The sequence below is a fragment of the Fukomys damarensis genome, unplaced genomic scaffold, assembly GCF_012274545.1.
Source record: "Fukomys damarensis isolate Sample0158 unplaced genomic scaffold, DMR_v1.0_HiC HiC_scaffold_15, whole genome shotgun sequence".
NCBI lineage: Eukaryota > Metazoa > Chordata > Mammalia > Rodentia > Bathyergidae > Fukomys > Fukomys damarensis.
The window spans coordinates 19289246-19304680 of NW_022900927.1; the positions used below are offsets into that span (position 1 = coordinate 19289246).

A 15435-nucleotide genomic window follows, 5' to 3' on the forward strand; every position below is an offset into this window, starting at 1 on the left:
TTTTTTTTTTTTTTTTTTTCTCTCCTCTCAGTACCAGGGATTGAACTCAGGACCTTGCACTTGTGAGGCAAGTACACCACCACTGAGCTACATCCCTGGGTCCTCTTTCCTTTATAAATATTTTACTTTTTGTCCTTTTGGAGACAGGATCTTGCTGTGTAGTTCAGGCTGGCCTTGAATTTAGACAATCCTGCCTCAGGCTCCTGAATTCTCTCTGGGATTGCAGGCATGTATCACAGTGCCTTCTCAGCTAAACATTTTATTTTGAAGCAGGGTTTTGCTTAAATTGCCCAGATTGGGTGTGAATTTGGGATTTTCCTGCTTCAGCCTCCTGAGTATCTGGGATTACAGGCATATATCAAGACTTTTATTGCCAAATAATATTTCACTATATGGACTATACATTTTGTCTATCAGTTCATTAGATTGTTCATTGGATTGTTTTCCCTGTGGAAAGTATTGTAAATAGTGCTATGAACATTCTTGTAGAAGTTTTTGTGATACTTTTTAAATTTCTTAACTTATTAATTTAGTTCCCAAAACAGTCACAAGAGTTGAAAACTATAAAATCAGTGTGACTCGCTGGATGCGATGGTGCATGCCTGTTATCCCAGCAGGCTGAGGCAGGAGGATCATCTTGAGTTCAAAACCAGGGTGAACTACATATTGAGACCCTGTTGCAAAAAGCTGTCTCTGCCCCAAAGTGGGACTTAAACTGGCAAGAGCCAAAATTAAGAAGCTGCTGGGGGCATTGGCGCTTGTCTGTAATCCCAACACTCTGGAGGCTAAGGCAGGAAGATCACAAATTCAAACAGCCTGGGAAACAGTCTCAAAACAAAAATGTAAAAGGGCTGGAGATGCTAAAGCCCTTGGTTCAACCCCCAGCATCACAAAGAAACTTAACTTTTGAAAAAGCTTCATCTGAATGGTAAGAATACGTGAATTTCATTTCCTAGGTTAAATGATTTAAGGAAGATGGCAGAAGTAGGGTTGCCTGTTTTTGTTTGTTTTTGTACTAGGGGTCAAACTCAGGACCTTGGGCTTGTGAGGCAGGTGCACTGCCCCTGGGAATCCCCGGCCTTTGTTCTTTGAGGCAGGGTCTTGCTATATAGTTCAGGCTGGCCTTGAACTCACTTTGTAGTCCAGGCTGGCCTAGAACTTGGCAGCAATCCTCCTGCCTCAACCTCCCAAGTGCTAGGGTTATAGGTGTGCACCACCATGTCTAGTTTAGGGTTGCATTTTACCAGTAAGTTTAGTTGCTTTTAAAAAGAAGTAACCAGTAGCCAGTATGCATTTTTGCCATTATCAGTGTTTTATAAATTGGTGCTTTTACTGCTGCTGCAGTGTAGATATAATAGGGAAATATTCTGAGGCCAAAAAATAGAAGAAGCATACTTTATACACAGTAAAGCCTGTTACCTTTGTCACTTTATTTTGTTTTGTTTTTTGAGACAGGGTTTCACTCTGTAGTTCAGGCTGGCCTTGAACTCACTATGTAACCTAGACTGGCCTCAGACATTGATCCTCCTGCCTCAGCCTCTTGAGTGCTGGGCTTATAAGATTCACCACCGCCCCCAGTTTAATTTTTTATTTTGAGGCACGATTGCCCAAGCTGGGCTCAGACTTGTGATCCTCCTGCTTCAACTTCCCAGAGTGCTGGGATTACAATGTTTGACCCCATTCTAGGCCTTGTCATTTTATTTATTGAAGTGAAAACAAGAAGCTCTCCATCAAAGGGCAGCTTTTGTCCCCTCCCCAACATTTGGTAGTGTCTGGAGACATTTTAGATTTATCACAGTGAGGTAAGGGTGGTGGAGTTTACTTTGGCTAATGAGTAAAGTCCAGAGATACTGCTAACCATCTAACACTGCACAGGAAAGCCCCCAGCAACAACACAAATTACCTAACTTAAAACAGCAATAGTATTGAAATTGAGAGAAATCCTGATTTAAGAATTAAACTGAAGCCAGGGGTGGCAGCACACACCTGTAATCCCAGCACTTGGGAGGCTGAGGCAGGAGGATTGCTGTGAGTTCGAGACCAACCTGGGCTACATAGTGAGTTCCAGGTCAGTCTCAACTATGTAGTGAGACCCTGTCTCAGAAAAAAAGAATTAAATTGATTAGTTATACAGTGGTACTTTGGTTGTTTCTCAGCTCCAAGCTCAAATTTTACACAATTGCAGCAGAAAAGTTTGGGGGGAAAAATTCTGATCCGTGTTTGTAGCTTTACTCAGTAGTCAGCTGAAAATCTGACTTGAAAAGCCTGTAGAAGCTGAGAGTGAGTCATGTGTCGCCCCAGACACAGAGAGAGGTGACTATAAATGCTGCTCTTGCTCAGACTATATGTAGTGCTTGTGTTAGTGCATTAAAACATTCATCATGATGCTTGCTTTTTGTGTATGTGTGTGCTTTATTTGTGTAAAATACTGTAATCCCAGTTCCAAAGAAAGTTAGTGATACCAGCAGTAAAACTGAGGAAACTTGAGCTTTTCCATGATAAGAGTTAAAGAAGTCATTGTGAAATTTGTTTAAGTCCCAGAAAAAATTAATTTATAAGTAATTTTGGGGACTCAGAATTAATTGTTTTTCATTGTTTCTTATGGGGAAAATGTTCAGTTCTTGAACTTTTCAGTGTTCAAATACAAATTTGGGATGAATCAAGTTCAACTGAGGTGTTACTCTTTACTTCTGTTATCTTTTTTTCTTTATAACAGACTTATCGAGACCATAAATGTTTCTCATTTACTTATGAACAGCTTTGGAAAATGTTTATTTATTTACTTATATATATATATTTTTGGTACTGGGGATTGAATGCTGGTCCTTGTGCTTGGGAGGCAGGCAGCAGAACCACTGAGCTAAATCCCCAGCCCTAGAAAATGTCTTTGTAAGATCTTGTGTTTAACCTATGTTGATCTATAAGAAGGTTGAGATACTTGCATTGTGTGTTGTCCCTGTCCCCCTGCCTTGGTCTCCAAATGCTAGGATTATAGATGCATACTACCACACCCAGTCTGCATTTGACATTAATAATTGGGAAAAGTTTTGCTTGGTGAGTAATTTGTTAGTTCACATAAGATTTAGGGAGAATAAAGGAATTGGACCAGTCCGTGTGGCATTGATCTACCTGGAACTCTGATAACACTTAAAAAGCAGAGAACAGCCAGGCCTGGTGGTGCTTGCCTGTAATCCAAGCATTTAAGAGGCTGAGGCAAGAAGATTGCTTTGAATTCAAGGCCAACCCCGGCTGCGCTGAGAGTTTAAAGCCAGCCTGAATTCCATAGTGAGACCCTGTCTCAAAAAACAAAAACAAACAAAAAAAGTGGGAACAGCGTTGAAATCCCAAACATATATGGGCCTAGGTATTGGGCGAATAAAGGGCATGGAGGATTTAGATAGCATATTTTGTGTTGGAACAAAACGAAGTGGGACAAACATTGGCATCCACTTTATCAATTGTGTACTGTTTATTTTGTTTTGATTTTTGGTACAGGGTGGGGGGATTGAACTCAGGACCTTGTGCTTGTGAGACGGGTGGCAGCACCACTGAGCTAAATCCTCAGCCCTTTTTCATTTTTTTGAGACAAGGTCTAACTGTAGTTCAGGCTGGCTTGCCCAGGCTGACCTTAACTTGGGGATATCTTCCTTCCTCAGCCTCCGGAATGGTGGGGTTACAGGCACCCAACTCTTATGGGCTACTTTTATATAGGTTTATGTTGTGGCTGAGTCAGTGGTGCTACTCTTAAGTTGAAGATCTTTAAAGGAATTTTATCCTTGCGACCTTAGTGTTATTTGGGGAGGAGTGACAATCATAAAGGGGAGATACATGATCTGAAAGACATTTTAAAATTAACAGTGGTTTCTATTTCAGTCATGCTAATTTATTGAAATTTTAAATATTAGAGTATGAGACTTGTTCACCAAGAGTCAAGGAGTTAGAAGTTGAGAAACCCTGCCTGATCTACAAAGTTGATTTAAACTGTATCAGACCAAAGGACAAATTGCACATTCTGATCTTTTAAGGTGTAAGTCTACAGAACAAGGGAAAAGGGGTATCTTGCTCAGGTTCTTACTGTTCAGCTTGACCTCATTAGTTGACTGACCATCAGTTAGTTTTCTCCAAATTGTAGGACAGGTTAATAATAGGATGTTAGCTGATAATACTAGATTAAGCCTCATGAGGTTAAGAGCTCTAGCAAACATCATACTAATCCCAGATACTTTTTTAATTAAAGGATGTAAAATGACTAAAGTGTGCACTATAAGTATTCAACCTCTTGTTCACATTAGCTTTTTAAAATTTCTCCTTGATCTTTGGAATGAGCTGGAGAAGAATCACTGCTGTAGGACTCAACCTTTTGAGTAGCTGCTTTCTTTCAAAGCTATAGAGTACATTCATAGCTAGCGTAGAATAGCTGTCATCTGGTCACTCATGATGCGTGCAGTACTCTTGAGAGCTACATTAGTGTTAAGTCACTTGAGAGAAATCCAGAAACTTCACATTAATGGACATCTTTTTTTCATATTATTGCAGCCAAATTCATCTGATTTGCACGTTGAGACCATAATACTTCAGGTTCTTGTTATGTTCAGAAGGCTGTAACATTCATAGCAAACAGGTCACCTTTAATTTCCTCACAGTTGAATTTTAAAAGCAAGACATATACCAAGTGAGAGAACAACCTTCAGTTAAGCAAGTGGTGCATCAAGTTACAGGTACTTAGCTCTCTTGGGTTGAAAATTAGATGAGAATTGGAACATGGAAAAGGAAATCATGGTTCAAAAGTCATGAAGCTGATCTTTGTTACAACAGAACTACTTTTTTTCTTCATCAGGCTAGCTCTATTACCACGTCCCTTCTGTTGTTCTGAATTAGTTGTTGATTTTGGTGCTAACTTTAGCATCACATAGACTAAAAGCAGTTATTGATTTTTGCCATCTTAGAAGTTCTATGGCTAGAGAGCCAGAGTCAGTCCACTAAAAGGAGCTATTTGTGGAAATATTTAAATGTGTTGGTTGTTAGAGTTTTCTTATATTTTCCTTTTAGTATCATATCTCAATATGGAGTGTTAAGGTAAAAAAGATGAGGCCAGGGATTTAGCTCAGTGGAGCCATGCCTCTCTTGCAAGTGCAAGGTCCTGAGTTCGATCCCCTTACCTCAAAAAAAGAAAAAGAAAAAGGAATAAATTTTTTTCTATATAGAGAACAAAAATTTAAAGTATATGAGTTTTAATTATTCAAACATTTTCAAATAACACCAAGTACAACACAGCATTTTGCCATGGTTATGATAACCTTCCAAAGACCTAATAAGCTTCTTTGAAACTGGGATCCCTATGGTATAATAGGAAGAGCCCTGCATATTAATTATAGTTCTGTCTTTTAATAATTAAAAGTCATTTGACCTGAGACTTTCCTCTATATCAAACATTCCTCAGAACTACCATATGCTATTGAGGAGGTTGAGGCAGGAGGATAAGTTCAGGTCCATCTTGAGCAACTTTGTATGACCTTATCAAACTACTTTTTTTGGTTTTCTAAAAGAAAGGATCTAGCTGTGAACGTAGCCACGCTGGCTTAAAACTCAGAGCAATCCTTCTGCCTCAGCCTCCAGAGTGCTGGGATTATAGGAGTGTGCTACCACACTCAGCACAAATTTTTTTATTTTTTATTTTAACCTGGAATCGAATTTAGGACCTTGCACTTGCCAGGCAGGCACAGCACCACTAAGCTAAATCCCTGGCCCATGAACTACATTTTTTAAGGGGTGGGGGAAGGTGCCTGTGGTAAAGTGCTTGCTGAGCCTGTGAGGCTCTGGGTTCAATTTCCAGTACCACAAAAACAAATGAGGGCTAAGGGTATAACTCAGTGCTCCTTAAGTGCATCCCTGATGCTGCCCCCAAGAAAGTACCATACAAGAGCTGGGGATTTAGCTCAGCGGTTCTGCTGCCTGCCTCACAAGTGCAAGGTTCTGAGTTCAATCCCTGATACTGAAAAAAATTTTTTTAATTTAAATTTTTTTAAAAAGTACCACAAAATTTTATGTAGGTTAGGAACTTTGTGTTGTATTTTTGTATCTTGAGAAACTGGATTTAGAGACTTGTTGGGGCTGGGCATGTAGCTCAGAAGTAGAGTATTTGCCTAATGTGCAAGACCCTGAGTTTGATCCCCAACACACAATCACAAGTGGTAAATTAGTGAATATAGTAGAAAATATAAGGTTACTTCCGCCTCAGTCATACTCTAGAGAGCAATATCAGACATCCTTCCCTTTCCATACTTAAGTCTGTGTTTATGTATAATATGTATCTTGGAACTTTTAAATCACTCACTGTTGGATTCTTTTTTCTGGACCATTATGTTCTTTCCCTATACATACTGCATGCTATTTCTTTATGTAAATTTGCCAAATCTAGTTCTATGATGAGCTTTTATATTACTCTATAAATATATTTAGCATACTGCATTGTACAGTTCTGTAAATACTTCAGTATTTATGAATAATCTTTTTCTTTTTTAAAAATAGCAAAAAAGAAGAATAAGAAGGGAAAGACTATCTCCCTAACAGATTTTCTGGCTGAGGATGGAGGGACTGGTGGAGGAACCACCTATGTCCCCAAACCAGTCAGCTGGGCTGATGAAACAGATGACCTGGAAGGAGACGGTAATTTTTCTTTTTTTGTCATGCTTGGAATTTCATTATTTCCTATACAAAACCTATTCCATAATTCACATCATTGTAATGGAAAAGAATCTTGCTTTGTGGAACATGAAATCATATGTATTTATGTATATGCTAGCTGTTTTGTTTTTTTGTACCTGAGATTGAACTCGGGACCTTGTACTTGTGAGACAGATTCAGCACCACTGAGCTAAATCCCCAGCCTTGTTTTTCTTTTGGTACCAGGAATACAATTTAGAGCCTTAGATTATATTTTTAAATCACTTTTAGGTCTAAAATCCTATAGTGTCCTCATAAGTGATGAGTTACTGGTGTGAAATTGAGATAAAGATCATCCTGAGGAATAATTAGTGGTAGGAAAATACGGAAGGATTATAGGTGCGTCTCTGTGCCTGCAGTGAGTTATCTGGAATAGATAAGTGTTTTTTCTCTTCTTTTTTCTCTTCCTCTTCTTCCTCTTCCTCTTCTTTTTTTTCCCAGTGCTGTGGATTGGATCCAGGACACTGCATGCTAGGCAAGCACTTTGCCGCTGAGCTTCACCCCTAGCTCGCCATTGTTTTGTCCAATTAGTAGCAATATAAGAGTTGTAAGTAGTGCTTAAACAACATCTAGAGTGGCAGAACCAAGTTTGAACCCTAGTTCTACTTCTTCACACATAACCTTGGGCAAATTACTGTCTTAAAACAGTTTTGTAGATTGAGGAACAACCTCACAGAATTGTTGAAAAGGTGAAGTTGGATATAAAGTATTTGGGACATACAAATAGCTGATTCTCCTTCACAGAGGAGGAGAAGGTATGTGATTCTGTTAACATGGCTTTTGACATACTTAGAAAAACAGACCAGAACACTGAGAACTGTTTTTTGGTTTTTTGAGACAGGGTCTCACTCTGTAGTTCAGGCTGGTCTTAAACTCACTATGTAGCCCAGGCTGACCTCAAACCATGGCAGTCCTCCTGCCTCAACCTCTTGAGTGCTGGGACTGCTGACATGCACCACCACATCTGGCTCCAGTTTTTTTATTTTGAGGCAGGGTTCTTAGTCACTGAGTTTCTGAGGCTGGGTTCAGACTTGTTATCCTCCTGCCTCTACCTCTCACAGTGCTGGGATTATAGATGTGTGCCTCACCATACCTTTCCTGCTGCAGGTTTTTTGTTTTGTTTTGTTTTGTTTTTGCAATACTGGAGATTGAACATAAGGCTTTGTACATGCTAGGCAGGTGCTCTACCACTGAGCCATATCCCTAGCTTGCAGTGTTTTTAATACCTGGCAATTGGCATGGATCAATCCTCTTGTTCTATCTAGAACCGTAGTAGGAGTTTCCTCTAATTTCTTCTATTGGTTCTTATATCCTAGTTTCAACCACTTGGCACAGTAATGATGATGATGTGTATAGGGCACCTCCAATTGACCGTTCCATCCTTCCCACTGCTCCACGGGCTGCTCGGGAACCCAATATCGACCGGAGCCGTCTTCCCAAATCTCCACCCTACACTGCTTTTCTAGGGAACCTGCCCTATGATGTCACGGAAGACTCTATTAAGGAATTCTTTAGAGGATTAAATGTAAGTATAATCGTATTAGGACATTAACTAGATATGTTGGGGTTAGTGGCTAAACTAAAACTGTATTGAGCAGGTTTTAATTAAATAAAACAAAAATAGAAACATAAAAGACAAGAAACCTAGGGTTAGCAATACACTGAATTCATGGTTGATTTGTTTTTAAGAGTTAAATGCAATTGGATGAAAATTCAAAGGTGTGTAACAGGGCATAAAATCTTTTTGGCCCTCTGTAGTATTCTTTCCGGAGATATCCAGATTCCCAATAGTCTTCAAAGATTTGTTGTTTGTGCATTGGTGATTGTGTGGTCCCCCCACCCACCCCAAAAAAGGCTTTCTCAACTCTTTGTCTTTACTCCTTCAGATCAGTGCAGTGCGTTTGCCACGTGAACCTAGCAATCCGGAGAGGTTGAAAGGTTTTGGTTATGCTGAGTTTGAGGACCTGGATTCCCTACTCAGTGCCCTCAGTCTCAATGAAGAGGTAAGGTGTGGGGGAGGGGCTCACAAATTTTTGTGTTTATCAGTCAAACCCCAGTGTTGGGGATTAAACCCAGGGCCTTTGCACCTGGCTATATCCCCAGCCTTTTTTATTTTTTGAGATGAATTCTCTCTAGGTTGCTTGGCTGGTCTTGAACTTGGTGACCCTTCTGGCTTCAGCCTTCTAGAGTGTTGGGATTCCAGGCATGCTGTATTACACTCGGCTTCAAACTGATGTATTTTTTTGTTTGTTTGTTTTGTTTTGGCTGGACCAGTAGCTATTTCAAAGATTCCCCCATAATCACCAGAAAACTCTGGGTTATTTAACGTTCACCATCTAGCAAGTCACACTTTAGCAAGTATAGTGGTTCTAATCACTAATAAATTTTGGAAGAAACCAAACACACTAAGTATCTAATAAAATCTCTTACTAGTTTACTTGCTGTTTTGCCTCAGTTTTAATGTCTTTGCTTTTTAAAAATCTGATTCTGTAAAGGCAAACAGAAAAAAACAGCTGGGTATGGTAGCACATATGTGTAATCCCAGCTATGTGGGCAGCTGAGACAGGAAGATTACAAAGTCAGGACCCGCCTGGACAATTTATCAGCCCTGTTTCAAAAATAAAATTTAAGATGGTTGAGGCTGAGAATATAGCTTAGTGGTAGGACACTTGCTTTGCATGCACATGGCTCTGAGTTTAATCTCAAGTAAGAGAAGGGGGTAGGAAAATGAAGTTAATTAATTTAGTATTAAAAGGCATTGTCTTCCATCTAGGGGTGTGACTGGTAGGGTACTTTCCTAGCATGTTCTTCTACCACTGAACTATATCCCATGCACCCCCCACTTCTTTTTTTTGGCACCAGGGGTCAAACTCAGGTCCTTGTGCTTGCCAGGCAGTTGGCAGGTGGTGGCACCATTGAGCTAAATTCCCAGCCCTCCCTTGCCTTTTTTTTTTTTTTTTTTTTTTTTTGAGACAGAGTCTCACTGTGTAGTTGAGACTGACCTGGAACTCACTATGTAGCCCAGGCTGGTCTCGAACTCAATGATCCTCCTGCCTCAGCCTCCCAAGTACTGGGATTACAGGTGTGCGCCACCACACCCAGCCTCCCTTGCCCTTTTACTTTTTTAATTTAGAGAAACTTACTAAATTGTCAGACAAGACTTAAACTTAATCCTCCTGCTTCAGTCTGTCTCCCCAAAGTTCAGGGATTTTCAAGCATGTACCACTCTGCATGTCTCAGTGCTTCTGCTTTTTAACACTGCCCATTATATATGTACAAAGAGTTAAGGTTATTCCAAGGTTTTCGTTCTTGCATCATTTTTACATTTTATGTAACTTGGGTGTTTTTAGCCAAAATTCATTGTTTTTTTTCAAATGTACAATCTGTCTACTGTGAAATGAGGGCCGGGGATTTAGCGCAGTGGCACCACGTGCCTGCCTTGCAAATGCAAAGTCCTGAGTTCAATTCCTGGTACTGCGCCCGCCCCCAAACCAGCAGAATTGGTGGGGCTCAGTGTATATAAATGTTTGAGTAACTGGCACCAAACATGCCTTTTATGTAGCTAACTGAATTATTTTTAATTCATTACACTTGACAAATAGCCTTGGATAGTTACTCTGTTCTGTGAAACCTAGCTTTATATATAAAGTTAAGTGGCCTGATACGTATTTACGGTGAACTTAAATTTGTTAATTCTAAGAAGCCATTTTAGTTTTCAAGTCTTGATAAAGGATTCTTACCAGCAAATTGAGAGTATTGACTAGAGTACAGTGTTTTCCTTTACCTGCCTTCCCGAGGTGCTTCTGTGCCCAGGCATTTACAGTCGCTCATGGGATTTGTGCATTATGGAGCATAAGGTTGATTAATACAGTTCTGTACTCTCAGTCTCTAGGTAACAGAAGAATTCGAGTGGATGTTGCTGATCAAGCACAGGATAAAGGTGAGAAAAAAATGGAAAAATTTTCTTGTTTGGTAATCATCCTAGGATTACAAAACAAAGGTGCCCTTGCCCAGAAATTTTTTTGCAGGGGTTGGGTTTTGGTTTTTTGAGACAGGATCTCACTGTGTAGTTCGGACTGATCTGGAACTCACTATGCAGCACCAGGCTGGTCAAATTCACAGCAATCCTCCTGCCTCAGCCTCCCAAGTGCTGGGATTGATTATAGGCATGTGCCACCACGCCCGCCTCTTACCCGGAAATCTTTAAAAGATAAGTGGTAAACAGCCTAAATCTAGAGTAACTGTTCTCAACCAGTTTTGCTGGATGTTTGCAGTCATTTGAAGTGAGTGCTACTGATATCCTATTAGATAATAGAATCTGCAGATTAATCCTGGAAATGAAAAGCCCTGGCTGATCTAAATGAATATTAAATATATAATAAGTAGCTTAGCTCCCTAGTGTATATTGGACACAATGGGGACCTCATTCGTGTATGGTTCAGAAACTCGTGTCCTATGTGGATAAGCATTAACCACTAGAAATAAATGTGAAGAAAAGAATGACTCAGTTGAGTTGGAGAGTGCATTTGAGGGGCCCGGAACAACTTCACAGTGACAGTCTGATACAGAAGAGAAATTAGTATGGAGGGTTTTGTTCTATGTGTGAGAGTCTAAGAGGGAGGGAGAGGGAATGAGAGAGGCAAGCAGGCAGTGGACAAAGTAAGTCTTTTACTTTGTCAACTTGTGGATTTTTTGTATTACTTTACAGACAGAGATGATCGTTCTTTTGGGCGAGATAGAAATCGAGATTCTGACAAAACAGACACAGACTGGAGGGCCCGTCCTGCTACAGACAGCTTTGATGACTACCCGCCTAGAAGAGGTGATGACAGCTTTGGAGACAGTAAGTTCAATTTTTATGAAGTCAGTTTCTTCTATGCTCTTGTCCATTTGGTAATGATAGAACAAAGGTATTATTGTAGGGGATCACATTAGCAGACAGAATGTTGGGGTGAAGTAGGTGTGGATTCAGGGCTTTACAGAATTGCCCACGCTGGCCTTGAACTCCAACTCAGGTAGTCCCGCCTCAGCCTCCCCAGTAGCTGAAACTACAAGCACATGCCAACACAACCAACCTAAATTTTTTTAACATTCAAAAGCATTGGTGGTACAGGAAAAGATTTTTATAAAATTCATAGTTTTGTAAACAGTACTTCCTAAATAAAAGAATAAAATGGACAGGCATTTCTCCATTCATCTTTGAGTTTTTTGTTTCCATTCATTTTTTGTTGTTTTGGTACCAGGGATCAAACTGAAACTCTGGACCTTACACCTGTTGCAGAACCGCTGAGCTAAATTCCCAGCCCTCCCTTGCCCTGTTTGTTTGTTTGTTTTTGAGACAGGGTCTCACTATGTAGCCCAGGCTGGTCTGGAACTCACAGCAATCCTCCTGCCTCAGCCTTCCAAGTGCTGGGATTACAGGCATGAGCCACCATGCTCAGCTCTCAACACTTGATTTAGCTGAAATTATAAGCTTGTGGCTGGGGATTTAGCTCAATGACACTATCGCCTGCTTTGCAAACGCAAGGTCCCAAGTTTGATCCCCAGTACCAAAAGGAAAAAAACGGGGAGGACTAATTATGAAAGCTGATTTGGGCCAGCTTTGGATAACAACAGCACACTCATTTTCTTGTTATCCATCCTACTTGCTCTAAGGGCCTGGGATTTAGCTCAGTGGTTCTGCTGTCTGCCTTGCAAGCATGAGGTCTTGAGTTCAATCCCAGGTACCAAAAAAAAAAAACAAGGGATACTCATCTTACTTGCTCTGAATGCAAGATGTCAAGTGAGAAAATAGTCATATTCTTTGACTCAAAATAGGACCCTTGGTCTGACTGCCTTTTCAGAGCCACTTCTTCCTGTTAACAGAATTTCTTCCATAAATGCTGAAGTATACTTCTTCCAAGCTTTACTGAATCACAAAGGCTTGACTGTAAAAATCAGACATAGACTTGTGAGATCCAGTCTCATTATGAATTAGTCCAGGCTGGCCTTGAACCCACAGTGATCCTCCTGCCTCCAAGTGCTGGGATTAAAAGTGTGCGACACCACGCCTGGCTCTTCTGCATCTTTTTAAGGATAGCTGCTCTTTCTTAGGAAGCACACCTCATGTCATACACATAGTGGAACCCCTAACCCTCATCTACAACCAAGAAAGTGGTTAACATCACTTTACATTTTTACAACTTAGGCATTAATACTCTACAATATTGCTTTCAGGTTTTACATATATTTATTTGTACTTCTCCCAAAACATAATAGGTTCTGAATTTTATCCTTGACATTACAAATATGCAATGACATTACAAATATGCAATGACATTTCATGCCACTAAAAAAGCCATTATTTTCAAATCATTATAAACAGTACTGTTGTTTTGCATTTATTTTAATAAGACGGTATAATTTTTACCCCATTTTACATACTTTTTGCCAGATTTATGTGATGTAAAATGTACAGTTCATCCCTACTGTAACCCCAACTTTCCCAATTCTCTTTTGCATTTTTTTCCCCACCTAAATTTTCCTCCACACTATAACATTATCTGACACATGGCAGGTAGACTTTTTTCTTTTTTAAAAAATAAATGGAATGCCGGGCCTGGTGCCACACACCTGTCTGTAATCCCAGCACTTGGGAGGCTGAGGCAGAAGGATCGCTGTGAGTTTGAGGCAAGCCTGGGATACATAATGAGTTCCAGTTCAGTCTCAACTACATAATGAGACCCTGTCTCAAAAAACAAAAACAAATAAATCAAGTGTTAAATAAATCAAGTGTTGAGCTCGCTCACCTCTCCAGAATGTTAAAAACATTTCAAAATAAACAGAAGGCTGATTTGGAGGGTGGTTTATTGTGTTTTTTAAGTATGTGTGTGTGTGTGTGTGTGTGTGTGTAGACGAGTTCAGGCTGGGCTCAAACTTCGATGATCCTCCTTTTTCACACTGTTCCTTCAATTTTATAAAGTTTAAAGTACAAGACAATCTTATGACTAATCGCATAGAATTATATGATTTCTAAAATGAAATCATTGTTTATTTTGTAGTGCAAGGGAGGGATCAAAACCAAGACTTCATGCGTGTTAGGCAATGGGCTCTATTACTGAGCTACACCCATAGCCCCTAAAATCATTGTTTAAAAGACAATAATCAGCCAGGCGTGATGGCACACAACTATAATCTAAATAAACAACAAACTGTCCCTTTTATAAATGACTTACGTTACCCAGTCTGCCTCCAGAACTACTCCCATTTCTTTACAAGTTTTTGGCTTTGATAAATATGCACATTTGTGTATGTAATATACAACATGTAACATACTTTTTTCATACCTGCGGTGGATACATTTAGGTTTTAATAGCTATTTTTTGTTTGTTTGTTTTGTTTGTTTTTTGTTTTTTGAGACAGGGTCTCACTATGTAGTTCCACTGACCTGGAACTCACTATGTAGCCCAGGCTGGTCTCGAACTCACAGCGATCCTCCTGCCTCAGCCTCCTGACTGCTGGGATTACAGGCGTGCACCACCACGCCTGGTTTAATAGCTATTTTCTGTGGTTGCCCTATAACTTAATCTATGGCTTGTGTGCCTCACAATTTTATTAGTATAAACAACATTGCAATTAATGTCTCTGTGTGTGACTTTATCATACACCAAGTTAATTTCTCAGAATAAATTCCTAGAAACTGAATTTTTGGCCCAGTGGATAAATATAATTTTTAAGTCTTTTAATATATATAAAATTGTACATGGTAGCTGGGGATTTAGCTCAGTGGTGTTGTGTCTACCTCACAAGTGCAAGATTGTGAGTTTGATCTCTGGTACCAGGAAAAAAAAAATTGTACAAAACTTTCAAAGTGTAGTTTTAAATTAGCATGAAAAGTACAGAAATTGACTTTGCCAATACCAGATATTTGCCGCATTTTTTTCCTCTCGTTTGTTTGCCTTTCAGATTTAGGTTATGTCTGTTTTCCAACATAGTTAGCTGTTATTTTTAATTTCAGATCAAATCGGGAGTACTTTACCACTGAGCTATATCTCCAACATCTTTAAGACAGGGTCTCAACTAAGTTGACTAGGTGGGGCTTGTGACTGTGTGTGTGATCATCTTGTCTCAGCCTCCCAAAGTATTGGGATTATGGGCATGTAGTATCACCCCAGCTTCACCAGGGAAATATTTTGTCACTGTATTTCAGACTGGCCTTGAACTTGAGACGATCCTCCCAAGTACATGTACCACAATCACCATGTCCAGCAGTATGATTTATCTTCATAAAGACAGGGCCAGGGGTTTACCTCATTTGTGCTACCACCTGCTTCAAAAGCGCAAGGTTCTGAGTTCAAATCCCTGGTACCCACCCCCCCAAAAAATAACTGAGACAAACTTGAATAACACCTTATGAAACAAAATGTATTCAGTGTGTTACTGTGCTCTTTGTTAACATGTAAAAGAAAAAGGGATGGTGTTACCTGTCTCTTTTCTGTCTAGAGTATCGAGATCGCTACGATTCAGACCGGTATAGAGATGGGTATCGGGATGGCCCACGCCGGGATATGGATCGATACGGGGGTCGAGATCGCTATGATGACCGTGGCAGCAGAGACTATGATAGAGGTAATTACAAACTATGGTTCAGTCAAAGTACTTTTTTTCCAAGAACTCCTTTTTTTCATTTTTTTCCTTCTCATGTGATCATTTCAATTTGTTACACATTTATAG

At 39.9% G+C, this 15435-nt stretch overlaps 1 protein-coding gene across 4 annotated transcripts in view; it reads left to right on the top strand.

Moving 5' to 3' along the window:
- Eif4b (eukaryotic translation initiation factor 4B) overlaps positions 1-15435 on the top strand; it is a 28852-nt gene that overhangs the window by 4327 nt on the left and 9090 nt on the right. For all 4 annotated transcript variants that reach the window (XM_010609281.3, XM_010609283.3, XM_019205277.2 and 1 more), the window contains exons 2-7: positions 6529-6666; positions 8040-8248; positions 8610-8726; positions 10609-10663; positions 11432-11566; positions 15205-15330. In XM_010609281.3, coding sequence (XP_010607583.1) covers positions 6529-6666; positions 8040-8248; positions 8610-8726; positions 10609-10663; positions 11432-11566; positions 15205-15330 — 780 coding nt within the window. The remainder of the gene's footprint in view (positions 1-6528; positions 6667-8039; positions 8249-8609; positions 8727-10608; positions 10664-11431; positions 11567-15204; positions 15331-15435) is intronic.